At 47.4% G+C, this 16,456-nt stretch overlaps 1 protein-coding gene across 1 annotated transcript; it reads right to left on the reverse strand.

Annotated features, from left to right (window-relative positions):
- Positions 1-227: 227 nt before the first annotated feature.
- ST6GAL1 (ST6 beta-galactoside alpha-2,6-sialyltransferase 1) lies at positions 228-16,100 on the reverse strand (the record flags this gene model as incomplete). The annotated part of the gene is made up of 6 exons (XM_080624367.1): positions 16,058-16,100; positions 14,102-14,778; positions 7,437-7,530; positions 4,140-4,241; positions 2,760-2,934; positions 228-469 (listed from the first exon to the last, which is right to left on the reverse strand). Exons 2-6 carry the CDS (start codon positions 14,725-14,727, stop codon positions 228-230), a joined length of 1,239 nt encoding a protein of 412 aa, XP_080480493.1. The 5' UTR covers positions 14,728-14,778; positions 16,058-16,100.
- Positions 16,101-16,456: the final 356 nt, after the last annotated feature.

Consider the following 16,456-nt stretch of genomic DNA (forward strand, 5'->3'; position numbering starts at 1 on the left):
ATTTATTGCAGTGGCTCATGCAGACACCACGTGGATGTACCTCAATGTATTAACGCTGCTTTACAGCTGGGAGAAGTTAGGCAAAGCGGTCCTAAGAGCAAGTGTTGTGATGTGGAAGAGCTGTCAAAACACACCAGTGCTTAGACCTAACGAAACTGACAACCCTGATTTCAAAAGTGCTTTGACAGTCAAGTAAAAGACTCCTAAACACGGTAAAAACTGATCCACTAGCAATGCACATTTCGGAAGCCCGGCAAAGTAGCTTTCCCATGGATATAGATGTCCTCATCTGTGCCCTGGTTTATATGCTTCACCAAGTTTTTCTCGAACAGGAGGGGGTGGTAAGCTCCCATGGTACAGGCACGGTCGTGAAACCTCTGGTAATAGTGACAAATGTCAGTCTGCCGTTTGGAAGGGAGGAACTCGTACACGTCCACTTCGTCGCAGAGCGTCATCATGATCACAATGCCTAGGGAGGGAAAGAAAGCAGACAACCCCCACGTCAAGCCAGGGAACCGATTACATGTTCCAGTAAACAGGCGGTCAGCAAGGAGCATCCAGCTCCAATGGGAAGGGTTTCCTTTCTGACTGTTCAGAGGAGAGGGGGAGAAAACAAGTCTGGCCAGTCAGGGCTGTTTTGTGAAGCCCTCTCTTGCAAAGCAGATGATTGACTTGCTTACAGCAGACTGTTTACAGCCACAGTCATGCCAAAAGGCCACTTTTTAACAGTGCTGCCGTTCTCCATGACCTTCCTGGAAACTTGAGCATGTGCCAACTGTGTGCTCCAAGTAGCTGATCCAAACAGCCCATCTCAAACCTGCTTGGGTAAGCAGTGATGAGACCTTCACCTTTCCCCACCTGCTTCTTGTGAATGCAGGGGATATGAAAGGGGCTATGCTTGGAAATGGCTCATGGAGGCTGATCAGCCTCTGTGCTTCAGGGCCCCCAGCTCCCCAGCAGCAGCAGAGCAGTGCTGCCCTCCCCTGTCTTCTGACAGGCGCATGAACCACTTAAGAACATTCACACCAGTCTGGGCATGGCTCTGTTGACTTTCTGGCCAGATCAGAAGTAAGCCATAGTTAATGACTTACTGTTCTTCCAAGGAACACAGCTTATGTGACACTGTTAGAACCCATCCATGAAACCACTTGTTTGAGTAAGGTGCATTTTAAACACGCTGTCATCCACCTTTTCAAATGACAGTTTTCATTCACACTTAGGCCTTCCAGAAAACCCAGGGCTGCAAACTGGAACTTGTCTGTGCCCTTGAGTCTGGTGAGGTGACTTGTTTTACAAAGGAGGTAGCTTGGCCCAAACTTAAGCCACAGAGGGATTTGCTGTCTGGCATAGCGGGGTGCCTGCCTTCAAGCCCCTAACTCCAGCTAACAACAGTTTTGCTGCTGAAGTCACTGACTTGCTGTTATGCAGTTGGCCTGCACATATCCCAGCAATGATGCAGTAGGTGCTGGGCAAGAGCAAGGCTGTGGGAGGAAACTAGAGAGGTAATTGGCAAAAGTAAGAAGTGATTCTGTTAACTCAGAGGTAGAAATGTGCCTTTGAGCCAGCAGTGATGGGAGCAGAGCTGGGAGCAGAGGAGGAGCTGAAACACAGCAGCTGAACATCCATGTGGCAAACAAGACCATACATCTATCTAGACAGGCTGAGAGAGCTGGTCCTGTTCAGCCCGGAGAAGAGAAGACTCTGGGGAAACCTTCTAACAGTCTTCCAATACTAAAATCTGGAGAGGGGCTTCTGACAAGGGTCTGCAGTGACAGGACAGGGGGAATGGCTTTAACCTGACAGAGGGGGGAGATTGATTCGACATTAGGCAGAAGTTCTTCCCTGTGAGGGTGCTAAGGCGCTGGAACAGGGTGCCCAGAGAAGCTGTGGCTGCCCCATCCCTGGCAGTGTTCAAGGCCAGGTTGGACACAGGGGCTTGGATCAACCTGCTCTAGTGGAAGGTGTCCCTGCCCGTGGCAGGGGGTTGGAACTGGGTGAGTTTTAAGGTCCCTTCCAACCCAAACCAGTCTGGGATTCTACAATTCTGTGATTTCAAATATATGTGAGCTTCCTGAGAAGCTCACTCCCTTTTATTCAGCTGGCACAACATTTGCTCTGCAGCAAGAAGGAGAAGCTCTGCGACAGCAGAATGTAAAAGGAGCCCCTGTGCTGAGAGGCTGCATTTAGGATGCTGACAAGCAAAATGTTGGCAAGTTGAATAAGGAGAAATATCACTAAACTTTTCAGGGCAACTATTCACGCTGACCATCCCCAGCACCCCAGCAAGTCTTTAGCTATATATACTTTTCCATATATATATATATATTTCCATATTTATATATGGAAAGCGTAATCAGTCAAGCACTCAGATTTCATCTGCAGTAACCAGATTTAGTTGCTTGACAAAAGCAGAAGCTGTATTCTTCCTCTTTCACCCTGTGGGAATTGCAGGAATTGCTCTGGCGCTAGAAGACAGAAATCCTAGAGACCACCTCGATGCTGCAATCTGCTCTCCTGTTTCCACATGGAACCAGGCCATGTTTGTAACTGCTGTTTCAGAGGAGTGCTGCAAACTGCTTACTTGAACACAAGTGAGCTGCTGCTTTAAAGACAGGGAGCTTCAGTTTTGGCATAAGACAAACACAGCAAAGGCAACTGATATCGAAGTACCATGAATTTGTAGTTGTCTTTAAATAAAGGCATCCTGAAGAGTTCCTATCTGCAAACTGAACCAGAAGTTCAGAGGAAAATAATCTTACCAAGCATTCCTGATGACGGTGGATTAGGCTGAATTTGCTCCAGGGAATTCTCCTGTAGAATATCCCAGAGTTGCCACTGCATTTTTGGATTCAGGATATAGAAGGGCTGCTCTGGATGCATGCTGCGATACAACTTATAGCTTTCAAAAAAGTTGTAGTCTGGTTTCTTGTACCACTGTAAAACAGACACAGAAAGTCAGACTATTTATTCCTAGACCACTCATTTCCATAGCTAATGGGAAACAAGGGTGAGAGAACCTGCTGCTGTCAGGGGGCAAATTTCATGCTGTAGGCACACACACTCGCTATCCCCCACCACCTCATCTGCTCCTGGAGTCACCACAGTGACTTAACTCAGTGAACAGAGCAGGGAAAGGTGCCAAATCTCAGTGAAGGACCATTAAATGAGATCAGCATCTTGCATACTTCCATTCTGCATCCACAATAGCAGATGGTGTTGAGAACCATGGCCTAAATGTTATAGACCCCAACCCCTCTCCAGGCTGGAGTACAAAGCATTTTGCCAGCAAGTGTCCCCAGCACAGCCTCCTAAACCAGACTGAGCTGATTTGCATCCTAAACCTTCCTCTTTCAGTAAAAACACCTGGGAGTGGTTTATGTTTTCTCAAAGCCATTTTGAGATCCTTTTCCCTATGCTAAAAATACCCCATCCTGGTTTTACTGACTCTTAAACATGCTGCACATACACCCTCATGTCTCCTGGAGGTGTGGGACTAGGCACAAGAATAAGCATCAGCGAGAAAATAGGAAACACAGTGCAGAGAGAGGAACGCAAAGACCTCTCAGTTACAGACAGAGCTTAAAATAAAAGAATGGGCTATTCACTCCTACCTGCTTTCACCCTGAGCCTCCAAATCTCATCACTTATCAAATAACACCCTTTTGTACCCAAAATGAAAAGTGAATGCTACAGGGATTGCAAAACAAGTGAAAGCCTAGCTGACACAGACAAGAGGCATTTGCCAAGATCTTCAGAGGGTTTCCCAATCCATTCATAATGCATCAAGTATATCTCATGTCTGACTGGTGCTTGAAACATCCAAGCAAATCTCATACCAACTGTCAGGAAGAGGAGATCATCCTCTAATGAAGTGATAACTGCTGCAGCCCAAGGGAAAGTAAAGGTAACGTGACCCATTGCACCTGGCCTGAGGGCCCTTCACTGGTATCAGGGACAAGCGTTTCCTTAGGAGCACCCATGATGGGATACTCTCAGAATTACATACAAACACACACGTCAAGGAAAAGGTAGGAAAGAAGGGCCTTAAAACGTGATTGTCCACATTAGGAGGGAGTGGGTTAACAGATGCACTTCAAAGCATATCAATCTGATTTTATTTGTAGAAAACTCAGCCTTACCTCATGAATTTCTGCATGATATGGTGCTGGATCCCAGACAATTAAGATTCCAGTGTTATATAGTGCTTCTCCCAGGAACTGCTGCTTCTCAACAGTTACGAGCTTGAATAACAACAAATACAGTGATATACAGTATGCTGTCAGAATCAGCAAGCAGCCAGGCAGTAAAACATAGCTGAATACAGACACAGCCACCCCTCTGCTGGTTACTGAGCATTCCCCACTGCATGCAGGCAAGGACAAAAACCCCAGTGATGCCCTTCCAGTGCCCACTCCAGTTCTGCTAACAGCACAGGATTTAGTGGAGGGTCACAAGTAAAACTACCATTCTCTATCCATCTTCAATAACAAAATAAGGACAGGACCTGCAGAGTGATCCAGCTTGTATGACGGGTACCATCTCTACAGCTACCAGAGGCAGGTGGGAACATCAGTTGCTGCCACCAGCCACCAGGACAGTCCAGGAAGAGCCTAATGCAAACACTCTGTTGGCTTTACCAAGAACCTTCATTTGAACCAAAAGAAGTCTCCACATGGGTGGGTGGCTGTCCTATCCCTTGCAGTGTTCAAGGCCAGGTTGGACGGCACCTTGAGCAACCTGCTCTAGTGGAAGGTGTCCCCGCCTGTGGCAGGGGGAACTGGATGAGCTCTAAGATCCCTTCCAACCCAAACCATTCTATGGTTCTATGAGTCCACAAAATTATTCCAGAAGTCAAAAGGGTTTCCTCACATCTTTTCATAACTCTGCAGGATTAGGCTTTGGCCTTGACCACATGTACTGCTTGGTTCCATTTCCTTACAGTGTCTAGAATATCCATCTGGAGTGTGCAACACTGCAGACGTGACCTTTTGCCTCTGTTCCATGGACACCAGAGGCAGAGGCAAGGAGAGGGCATAGCAGCTGGCACTAGCCACCCCTTACCCAGGAATGAGTGGGATGGAGCTTTATTTTCATTTCACTGTTTCTTTAAAGTCTAGAAATCCTTCAGTAACTTTCCTGGTGTGAAATACATACAAGGAGGATTCGAGAGAGACTGAGCATCAGAGAAAGCAAAGGTCAGACAAGCAAAGCCATGCGAGTTGGCAGAGGCACGCAAACCCCAGAGAGCTGTGACAGGCACAAAAGCAAAGGGGTAAGAAATCAGGTGGGGAGCAGCTCCACAGCCCCAAGTCTTCGCTATTTCCCTCCCGACACCACAGAGCTGGCTCTTGGTGCTACTAGTTACCTATCAGTCACTTAACTCATCTGCTGGACGAATCCAGCTCCCCAGATACCTTTAGTGCCTATTTGTTCTGTTTAATAGCAACTGATTCTTTCTAAGTGGTTACATTCATTTCAATTGCTACATGATTTATTTGTCTTACACAGCTTTTTGATCTTAATTATCTGATCTACTGATTTCCTAGTTATTTTGTTGTTTGGCCAATTCACTGTTTAGTAAGCACCTCGCTAGTACAGCTCTACCCTTCTGGTATGTTTACTGACCGTATCAAAATGAGTTCCTTTGGCTATCGCAGTCAATGCCCTGTAATCTAAACATGCTCCCCTTTCCCATCACAATCTTACTCCATTCCACCAATGTGCTATCTCCTTTCTCTTCCTCCCTGCAGACCCATTAGTGCCAATAACAGCAAACGAAGCCAAAGCAGAGAGCTCTCTCCATGACAGCGAGAAGCCAGCTGAGGAGAACTGTAAACAAGGGCTGGAAGGAAGGAGGTACTCCGGTTCTTGATCAGCTCTGCAGAAAGGCATTGTAGCCTACATTAGAACAACATTAGCATTCCCCACACACACTCTTCAGCCCTTATTTTTGCAAGACGTGGCTGCTTTCCCAGGGCAAATCGATGCCTTGTGTAAGATTGCAGGAAAACGTGCCATTAAAGGGAGTGTTACTGATGAACCAGTGAAGGCCTAAGAAAATAAGCAAGATAACATGAAATAATTTCTTTATTTAGAAATAAACATCAAGCTACCAAGCTTGGGGACCTATGAGCCTGTTCTCTAATCTGAGGATCCCTAATTCCCTCCCTGTCCTGCCATCTCCTTCACTTTGGGAATGGACTAAGGATTGGTCAGTAAGAGAAGCCAAGACACAACCCCAGCCCTGTTCACAGTGACTACTTATAAGAGCAGCCAGAACAAATTACAAATTAGAGCTTGTCCAGCTAGGACCTGATGCCTGCAAGAGCAATCAGCAAGGCAAGGCACAGCTCCTGCAGCAAGCTGAAAACCAAATGCAGTCAGGCAACCCCACTAACAAGAAGGTTAACATCATGTCACCAGGACTAGAACAGCACTGAGCTATTAAAAGTGCAAATAAAACACAGAGGAAAACCAGGCTCCCAGAGCAGTGATCCCTAAAGATAACAGGGACTGCAAGTAGAGCTGTTCAGCTTTGAAACTCCAGAGAGACTCCTGCAACCAGTCACATGGAGAGCATCTTCTGCCCTGTTCAGCAGCTAGATCAACGCTGCATTTGTAAGTTAACTTTAGCCTGTAAAAACTGCAACAGTTTTGCTCTCCTCGTAACTGAGGTTTTCTAAGCTGGTGTCTCCATTCAGAGGAGATGGTGGCAGATGAAAAACATCCCCCACATCTGCAGGCTGAGCTGCATGGAGAACCGAAGCACTGTGTGACATGAGTGTAACTCTACTTGGTCCAAAATACGAGCATCCACATGGAGAGTTATGGCTGCTATATTACAGCTGTACAATCACATGCTTCCCCTCCTCCCTGTGCAGATAACCCTGGTATCTAACACACAGGTCATGTTCATGTTTTTGCTGATAAATGACTTCATAAAGCAGTAAGTTTGGCCATGAGCACATCCTCCAGAGAAAGTTTTCTTTAGTGATAACACCCATCTGACATCACAAAAACAGACACAGAAGTGAAAGATAAAAAGCGAGAAGTCAAACAGGGCAGAGGAAGAAGGATGTCAGCAGCCAGACATGTTTCCTAAAACCAGTTTGGCTCAGAAAGGAACACATGTCAGACTGGTGGTTTAACACAAGGGAGTTAGATGCAGCAAGCAGCAGAGCGGAGCATGGCAGCAAGGGGAGAAAGCGAGATGCAAGAGCAGAAAGAGATAGCAACAGCATTCACACAAGAAGCAAGGACGTCAAAAGGCACACGTGGAAAGCCCTGTTCTGCCCAACTTCATTTTAAAGACCTCCTAGCAGCAGATGAACGCAGCAGCCCCGAGGACGTGGTTGTATCAGCCTGCTGCTCAGCTCTCAGGCAGCGCAGGGAAGGTGCGCAGCTCTGCCATGTTGGCATGCATCCATCAGACCTACCTGGGAGTTCACAAGACGAATGGTTGTCTTTTGCCCCACATCTTCTTGAAACCCCTTGACAGGTGCCCCATTGAAACGCAAGATGGCATCATGGCTGTCTGAAAGCAAACCAGAGTGAAAACCTGTGAGCTGACAACTGGCTTTTGAGTGATATGAGGGATGTGTAATAGTTTATTCACCTGCATTTCTAAGACAATCTGGCCAGTCCCTGCCTTTCCATGTGACAACTGGAAGTATCAAGTCAGATTCTGTGGAAGAAGTTGTTAGTCTGAATTCATGATCAGCAGACTTTTAAAACTCCACTTCTTTAAACCACAGTTCCCTGGCAGGCTGAGAGAGCAGCCCTAACACTTTGCACAGAGGAGCACAGCATCTCCCTCCCTCTTTTTCTTTCCAAACACTTTACCAGCAGATAGACCGATGTATAATTAATTTACCACGTGGTTGGCTGCAAACTAAGGAACTAGGAAATAACAGTGAGCCAGCGTCCTCTCTTGTAGCCTGGAGGTTGACCAGCCTGAGACACATGTATAATAACCACAGTGGAAAGCAGAGCTGACTTCAGCCTCCCACGTTACAGAAATAAAACCACTACTGTGCATTTAACAGGCACAGCTTGTTACATGCCTTGGGATTCACTGCATTTTCCTCTGCTGGCATCATCTCTCAAGATAGCACAGCATTCCTCCAGCACCCTCCTCTGCCTTGGCACAGCCAGCCAGGCTGTTGTAATGCCACAGAGCCAGGCTGCTGCTGCAGGACAGAGGGTGTTCATGCCTGTCACCCTGGCTTCTCCACACCTACTGGCTAGATTTGGATAGAAAACATTTCATGTGGTCAGAAGCATTGGTTTAGTGGATCCAGATCAACTTCCCTGCCTTTGCACTGGGGCCACATAACCACAGCTCATGGCAGCTGCCCTGGGGTCCTTGGAGAGTTGTGGAGTCCCCAGGCAGGGCAGAAGGGATCGCCTGGTGCAGAACCAGAGAATCCCAGACTGGTTTGTGTTGGAAGGGACCTTAAAGCTCATTCAGCTCCAACCCCCTGCCATGGGCAGGGACACCTTCCACTAGAGCGGGTTGCTCCAAGCCCCTGTGTCCAACCTGGCCTTGAACACTGCCAGGGCTGGGGCAGCCACAGCTTCTCTGGGCACCCTGTGCCAGTGCCTCAGCACCCTCACAGGGAAGAATTTCTTCCTAATGTCTCATTTCAATCTCCCCTCTGTCAGGTTAAAGCCATTCCCCCTTGTCCTGTCACTACAGGCCCTTGTAACCGGGTCTTTCAAAGATCATTGTCAAAATGATCAAAAAACACAGCTATCCTCAGGAGCAATGCTGGAGGAGCAATAGTCACTGGCAGCAAAGACAAGTTTCTCAGCTACTTTAGTCTCATAGACAAGCGAATCTTGTTTGGAAGCCTTCCAAACTACACGCAAAACCTAGAAAGGTGATGTTCCTGAAAAGAACTTGTCCATGCTGAGAAGCAGCTCTGCCATTACCACTACAGACCCTTACCTCCACATCCTACCTTGCACCCACAGAGTAAAGGGTTATAATTTCCCTATTTAACTTCTGCCAGACACCAAGTGTTATTATGCCCTAAATCTGCATTTTTAAAGGGTGTTTAATGACTGCTCAGGGAGAGTTCCTGGCTCTTCAAAGCACTCTGTCTCCAGGTGGTTGTGCTGCACTTGCTATTTCTCCCATCACGATTTTTACTGGTAATTCATAAACTCCAGTAACACCAAGAGCCCAGTAAGATACGAGCTGCTGTTTGCAAGCTTCTCCCTGTTCTGCTCTGCCAGCCTCCCTTACACTGACTAATTGCTCATTTGATGTGATTGCACAGAACAAGTATTTCCTGGAACAACAATTCAGCAATACGCTGCTCTCATCTGCACAAGTGCTTCATTGTAAGCTTGTCAAATCTAGCACCTTTTTGGCTCCTTCCCCCCCAAAAAACAGTGCTTTTCCTACATGGAAATACATCACATGAAAACTAGGGAAAGAAGTATATAAATACACTGAATTCATAGAATCATAGAATAGTTAGGGTTGGAAAGGACCTTACGATCATCCAGTTCCAACCCCCCTGCCATGGGCAGGGACACCTCACACTAAACCATGTCACCCAAGGCCTCATCCAACCTGGCCTTGAACACCGCCAGGGATGCAGCATTCACAACCTCCCTGGGCAACCCATTCCAGTGCCTCACCACCCTCTCAGTAAAGAATTTCTTCCTTAGATCCAATCTAAACTTCCCCTGTTTAAGTTTGAACCCGTTACCCCTTTTCCTGTCACTACAGTCCCTGATGAAGAGTCCATCCCCAGCATCCTTGTAGGTCCCCTTCAGACACTGGAAGGCTGCTATGAGGTCTCCACGCAGCCTTCTCTTCTCCAGGCTGAACAGCCCCAACTTTCTCAGCCTGTCTCCATACGGGAGGTGCTCCAGTCCCCTGATCATCCTCATGGCCCTCCTCTGGACTTGTTCCAACAGTTCCATGTCCTTTTTATGTTGAGGACACCAGAACTGCACACAATACTCCAAGTGAGGTCTCACGAGAGCAGAGTAGAGGGGCAGGATCACCTCCTTCGACCTGCTGGTCACGCTCCTCTTGATGCAGCCCAGGATACAGTTGGCTTTCTGGGCTGCGAGCGCACACTGAAGCCGGCTCACGTTCATTTTCTCATTGACCAACACCCCCAAGTCCTTCTCTGCAGGGCTGCTCTGAATCTCTTCTCTGCCCAACCTGTAGACGTGCCTGGGATTGCTCCGACCCAGGTGTAGGACCTTGCACTTGGCATGGTTAAACTTCATCAGGTTGGCATCAGCCCACCTCACAAGCGTGTCGAGGTCCCTCTGGATGGCATCCCTTCCCTCCAGCGTATCAACCGAACCACACAGCTTGGTGTCATCGGCAAACTCGCTGAGGGCGCACTCAATCCCACTGTCCATGTCACCGACAAAGATGTTGAACAAGACCGGTCCCAACACCGATCCCTGAGGGACACCACTCGTTACCGGTCTCCAGCCGGACATCGAGCCATTGACCACAACTCTTTGCGTGCGGCCATCCAGCCAGTTCTTTATCCACCGAGTGGTCCACCCATCAAATTGATGTCTCTCCAGTTTAGAGACAAGGATGTCATGTGGGACAGTGTCAAAGGCTTTGCACAAGTCCAGGTAGATGACGTCAACTGCTCTGCCCCTGTCCAGCAGTTTCATAGCCCCATCATAGAAGGCCACCAAATTGGTCAGGCAGGATTTCCCCTTAGTGAAGCCATGCTGGCTGTCATCAACCACCTCCTTGTTTTTCATGTGCCTTAGCATGTCTTCCAGGAGAATTTGCTCCAAGATTTTGCCAGGCACAGAGGTGAGACTGACTGGTCTGTAGTTCCCTGGGTCATCCATTTTCCCCTTCTTGACAATGGGGGTTATATTTCCCTTCTTCCAGTCATTGGGAACTTCACCTGACCGCCATGATTTTTCAAATATGATGGCCAGGGGCTTAGCAACTTCATTCGCCAGCTCCTTCAGGACCCGTGGATGGATTTCATCAGGTCCCATGGACTTGTGTACGTTTAGGTTTTTAAGATGGTCTCGAACCAGATCCTCTCCTACAGTGGGCCTGGGGTCTTCATTCTCACAGTCCCTGCGTTCGCCTTCCAAGACTTGGGTGGTGCGGTCAGAGCCTTTGCCAGTGAAGACCGAGGCAAAGAACTCATTAAGAACCTCAGCCTTCTTCAAACCCTGGGTAGCCAGTTCTCCCGATATCTTCCGAAGGGGGCCTACGTTGTCCCTAGTCTGTCTTTTACTCGCTACGTACCTATAGAATCCCTTCCTGTTATCCTTAACATCCCTAGCCAAGTTCAATTCTAACTGGGCCTTAGCCTTCCTCACCTGGCCCCTAGCTTCCCAGACAGCATCCCTGTATTCTTCCCAGGCTGCCTGTCCCTGCTTCCACCTTCTATAAGCCTCTTTTTTCCTTTGAATTTTCCTGGGCAGCTCCTTATCCATCCAAGGAGGTCTCCTGGCCCTCCTGCTGCACTTCCTTCTAGTTGGGATGCAACACTCCTGAGCTTGGAGCAGGTGATCCTTGAATAACAACCAAGAGTCTTGGGCCCCCCTGCCCTCTGGCTGTGTCCCATGGAACCTTACTAAGCAGGTTCCTGAAGAGGCCAAAGTCTGCTCTCTTGAAGTCCAGGGCAGTGAGCTTGCTGCATGCTCTTCTCACTGTCCTGAGGATCTCGAATTCGACCATCTCGTGGTCGCTGCAACCAAGGCTGCCCTGGAGCGTCACATTTCCAACCAGCCCTTCCCTATTGGTGAGCACAAGGTCAAGCATGGCACCTCTCCTTGTCGGCTCCTCTGTTACTTGCAGAAGGAAGTTGTCTTCCACACAATTGAGGAACCTCCTGGATTGCTTGTGCCGGGCCGTACCTTCACTCCAACAGATGTCAGGGTGGTTGAAGTCTCCCATGAGAACAACGGCCTGTGAGCGTGAGGCTGTTCCTATCTGCCTATAGAGCACTGCATCCACAGATTCTCCTAAAGTGTTCAATATTCAGCTCAAGGTTGCAAGTGCCCAAAACTCTGCACTAGCAGAGATGACTGCTTGAGCAGAAAGGTTAAAGTCTGCAACCAAGGTGTGAGGAACACAAGCCACAGACACCAGCAGGGGTTAACAGCATTCGCCTCAGGCACATTACAACAGTGACCTTCTCAGCATCCATCCCTTGTGATCTGGAACAAACTGGTGCTTCAGTTTCAGCGACAGGTTCAGAGACAGGCTGTAGGAACAATGAAGTGGCTTTCCATGCTTGATGGCCTTCCAGCTGTGTCACAGCCCATTGCATTGCCTGGCTGCTCCAGTTCTGAATCCGGTACTTGCATGGGCTGCATTACCATGGTCCATAAACTCTCAGCTCTTGAGAGGGTCTCATTACAGAGGAGAGAGTTTTACCAGTGTGAAGGGGTCTAACAGAGCCACCCTTGCACCCAAGCCAGCTGTGTCAGGGGAACACGTTCAACAGAAGGTCACTGCCATAGAAACCCTTAGCTGCTGAACTTCAAGAGGCACCTAAACAAGCCAAAGGTACTCAAAGAAAAAGTCAGAACTGGCTTCCCAAGCCTTGACCCACCTGACCTCAAACACTCCCAAGAGGTGGAAACAATCACATCCCATATGCAGTTTTTACTGGGAGGCGATGCTATCCTGGTTCATACCACAACTTTCCTCATTGCATCTTTCATAGCATTTTAACACACTTCAGGCTGTTCAGCCTCACTCTAAGCACAGAGGAGACTGGGGGAGACCTTCTGAGAAAGTACCAGAACAAAACCCTGACCCTCCCGTAAGGATCCTGGGACTATGAAGGAACTATGAAGGACTATGACTGAAAGGCTTTACCCAAGCTGCCCATGAATAACAGATTAAAAGCTATCCATCTACTTGTTTCAGAGGATGAAGGTTCCTTGCAGCTTAGTCAAGGCACAAGGGACCTGATCCAACAGACAACTTATGAACACACTGATGTCTGCAAACAATTTCCACTGGAGAGAAAACTCCTCTAGGCTTTAAAACTTCTTCAGTGAAGCTGCAGTTTAGCAGTGAGCCTCAAACAAGAATCAGTGAAGAAAGCTGAGGGAACTGCAGGCACAGGAGAATTTTTTGCCAGGCACAAAATCCTGAGTTGAAGGCTGGAGAGCTGGTTTCCCCTGCATGCTACTTACTTACAGATACAAAATGCTTTGGTATCAAAACATTCAGTACGAGACCAATGATTTGGCATTTATTAATTAATGCATTAACCTCAGATAAATATAGTCAAGTAAGACTTTGCAAAGCAACATCAAACTTTGTCTAAAGAAGAGATAAAATAAAGCCCTGTGTAAGTTTTGCCACGGTCTTCTGGGCCACTCAAACTCAAGACACTGCCTTATGATTCAGAATGAAAGCCACAAGAACCACAGCATCACTGAGATTGAAAGGGACCTCTGAAGACTGCCTGCGCCTGGCCCCTGCTCAACGCTGGGTCAACTACAGCACAATTCTAAGGGCTGTGTTCAGGGGGGGTTTACCCTAATTTAGTGTTTTCTTTTACTTCTTCTCTGAAGAAGTCCTTCTGAATAAGAAGATTTCTGACTGTTGACTATGCAATGAGGGCATAGGCATTACTTAACCCACCCAAACTCTCTCAAGAAACAAACACTTAAGGAACCCCTCTCTGGTATCCAGTATTAGTGCTACCCTCTAGTGATGCCAATGTGATCATGAACATTGAAAGGATTAGCTGGAATAGAATCACCTGCACACACGTCATGTCCTCTTAGCTGAACCCAACACTTAAGCTCCCTTGGGGCTTGCCTATTTCGGTCTGCCCAAGGTCTAAATTTCCCAAGCATCATGAGTCAGGGCATCAAAATGCAGCCTACCCTGTGCAGCCTATACACCCAGAAAAGAAGGGAAAATCTGATCATTATTCTTACCTCCTCCTAGGCTGTAACATTCACTAACTTCAGAAGAAGTTTAAGGATAATACTTCAACTTATTTTAAACACACGGCACCAGACTTATTGGGAAGAGCATGACAGTAGGTTGCTTCTATTCAGCTTTACTTACAAAACAATGTAATCTGACTTTATGCTTTCTATTGAAAGATACCAACCTATCTCTTGTCCCAGATGAGATGATCGCAGAGACCCTGCTGAGGACACGACAGCACAGCGACCCAGGTGGCCTGCTGTTTCATTGAGGCTTTTCCCTGGTAGGTATTGCTGCCATTCAGAGGTATCAAAAGGACCATCCGATGCCTGTATCATGGTGACGTTCACCCTGTCCCGTAGCTGGCAGAGCAGCTTCTCTGGGCTGAGTTTAGCAGCATTCCTCTTCCCCTTGTAAGTCACATTGTACTTGTTCATGGACAGGTAGTTTTTTCTGACCTTCTGCAGCCTAGGTATGAGATTTCTCGATGAACTGTCCTTATCCCATACCTTCATAGAGTCTGTTACTTTCTTGGATTTCTCAGCTATTCTAGAGATGCTGCCTTTTACTTGGTTGTGGCTACCAAACCATGTTTTGGGTATCACCCCCAGTTCACTGGCCGCTTCATGGAAAAGGCCCTGTGATTTAAGTGGGTTCCACTTTTCTGAAGTCCGTAAATCATCAATCTGAGTCTTGAAAGGAACATAGTAGCTTCTTCTTGTCTCTCTCCACAGGCAAATTGTCAGAGCTATCAGTATCACCACAAGAACACAGATTAATTTTTTCAACACATTGACGTGAACCATAGTGTATGGTGCATCCAAATGGGACAATGAACACGGGGCAGGAAGCTGGTCCTGGAAGAGAAGAAAACATCTAAGTCAGGGCTGTGTGCACAGGCACGCGTATACCATAGAATGCTTGGGTTGGAAGGGACCTTGAAGACCATTCAGTTCCAGCCCCCCTGCCGTGGGCAGGGACACCTTCTGCTAGACCAAGTTGCCCAAAGCCCCATCCAACCTAGACTTGAATATATATATATATATATATATATATATATATATATATATATATAAAGTTATAAACATCAGTGTGTGGGCAATGGAAAGGGGAAAAGAGAACACAGGTAATTTCACAATTTCAGGCTGTTTAAAGATCTCATTTCAAAGTCCACCACCTCAAATACTATGCAGAAAGACTTGAGCTGCCTATTAGCCTCAGATGCTAACAGTAGTCTGAGGCCACAACCACTCAAACCTTTTTCCTATTCCCTTCCACAAGTGACAGTCAAGTTTAATCTTGCCAGTATCATACCAGCAGCAGGGTAAGTCTCCACTTCGCTTTCCTTCATCTCCCATCCCAGCCAGCCAATATCCGAATCCCACCACTAGCATTTCCAGAACTGAGCTCCTACTTGACCATAAGCATGAACACTCATGAAGCATATAATGGGGCATATAACTATGGGGAAGAAAAACCAAAAGCTGCGATGTCATGAACACCGGGAGCTTCACCAACCTGGTACTGCTATACTCGGTGACTTCCTGGGAAACTCCTGCAAGCCTGCAGTGATCTGAGTGCATTCCCAACAAGAAACCTCTCTAAATAGCTGGGAGCCCATTAATCCACAGTAGGGTTTGAGGCATGTTTGGTTCATAAACACATTTTGATAAATATTACTCAAGGTATGTCACCGCTGGAGAAAGCAAAGCCAAACCCTGTTGTACAGCATTGCCTGTCCTCTTTTGTGCTGCCTCACAGTAGTGGACACCTCCAGCTCCCATCATGCTATAAAAGAGGGAAATTCAATAGGAGTGCCCAAATGGCAGCTCAACCTGGGCAGCATGAGGGGCTGGTGTAGGAAACATCCACTGAGGCGTAAACATCTTGTGAGCAGAGCATGAAACCCCAGAACGTAGGAGGACAGATGCCCATTTTCCTACATGGCTGCTCTGGGATGAGTCCAAAAACCATGGGAGCAGTATAGAGACATGGGTGCCTTCAGGAGACAAACACATGCAAATCACTACCCATCCTAGAGAGGCACTAGTAGCAACTCCCTCCTCCAGCCACTTCCTGAAAGCAAGCAGTGCTAAGCCCTGGTATTGAGAAGTTACTGAGCTACCAACACACTACCTGTGGATAAGGCAGCAGCTCTGCACCTCAAGTCATTTTTGGCTGTTGGCAGATTTTCTTCCGAGGATTTAAGCAGGATGTTCCAAAACGCAACAGCTCTGTGATGCACTGGCAAGTTCAAGAAACACCTGCAAAAATAAGGAGACAAAAAAGAAACCAAACCACTAGTGTGGCAGAACTTTGTAATTCTGGGAATGAGGAAGTATTTCTTCAGATGAGCCCTGCAGTTGCCAAGAAGCTGTTACCAAGGCATGGAAGGGCCAGCAGACAACACATTAGCACCACATAAGCCTTTCAAAAACACTTGAATGCCCACTCAGAATGGGCATCTTCATTCTTAGCTTGAAACCTACTCTCAGCTAAAGCAGGAACTGCTTCACAGGCTGGCTGCTCTATGCC

The sequence above is a fragment of the Psittacula echo genome (assembly GCF_963264785.1).
Source record: "Psittacula echo genome assembly, chromosome: 7".
Taxonomy (NCBI): Eukaryota; Metazoa; Chordata; class Aves; order Psittaciformes; family Psittacidae; genus Psittacula; species Psittacula echo.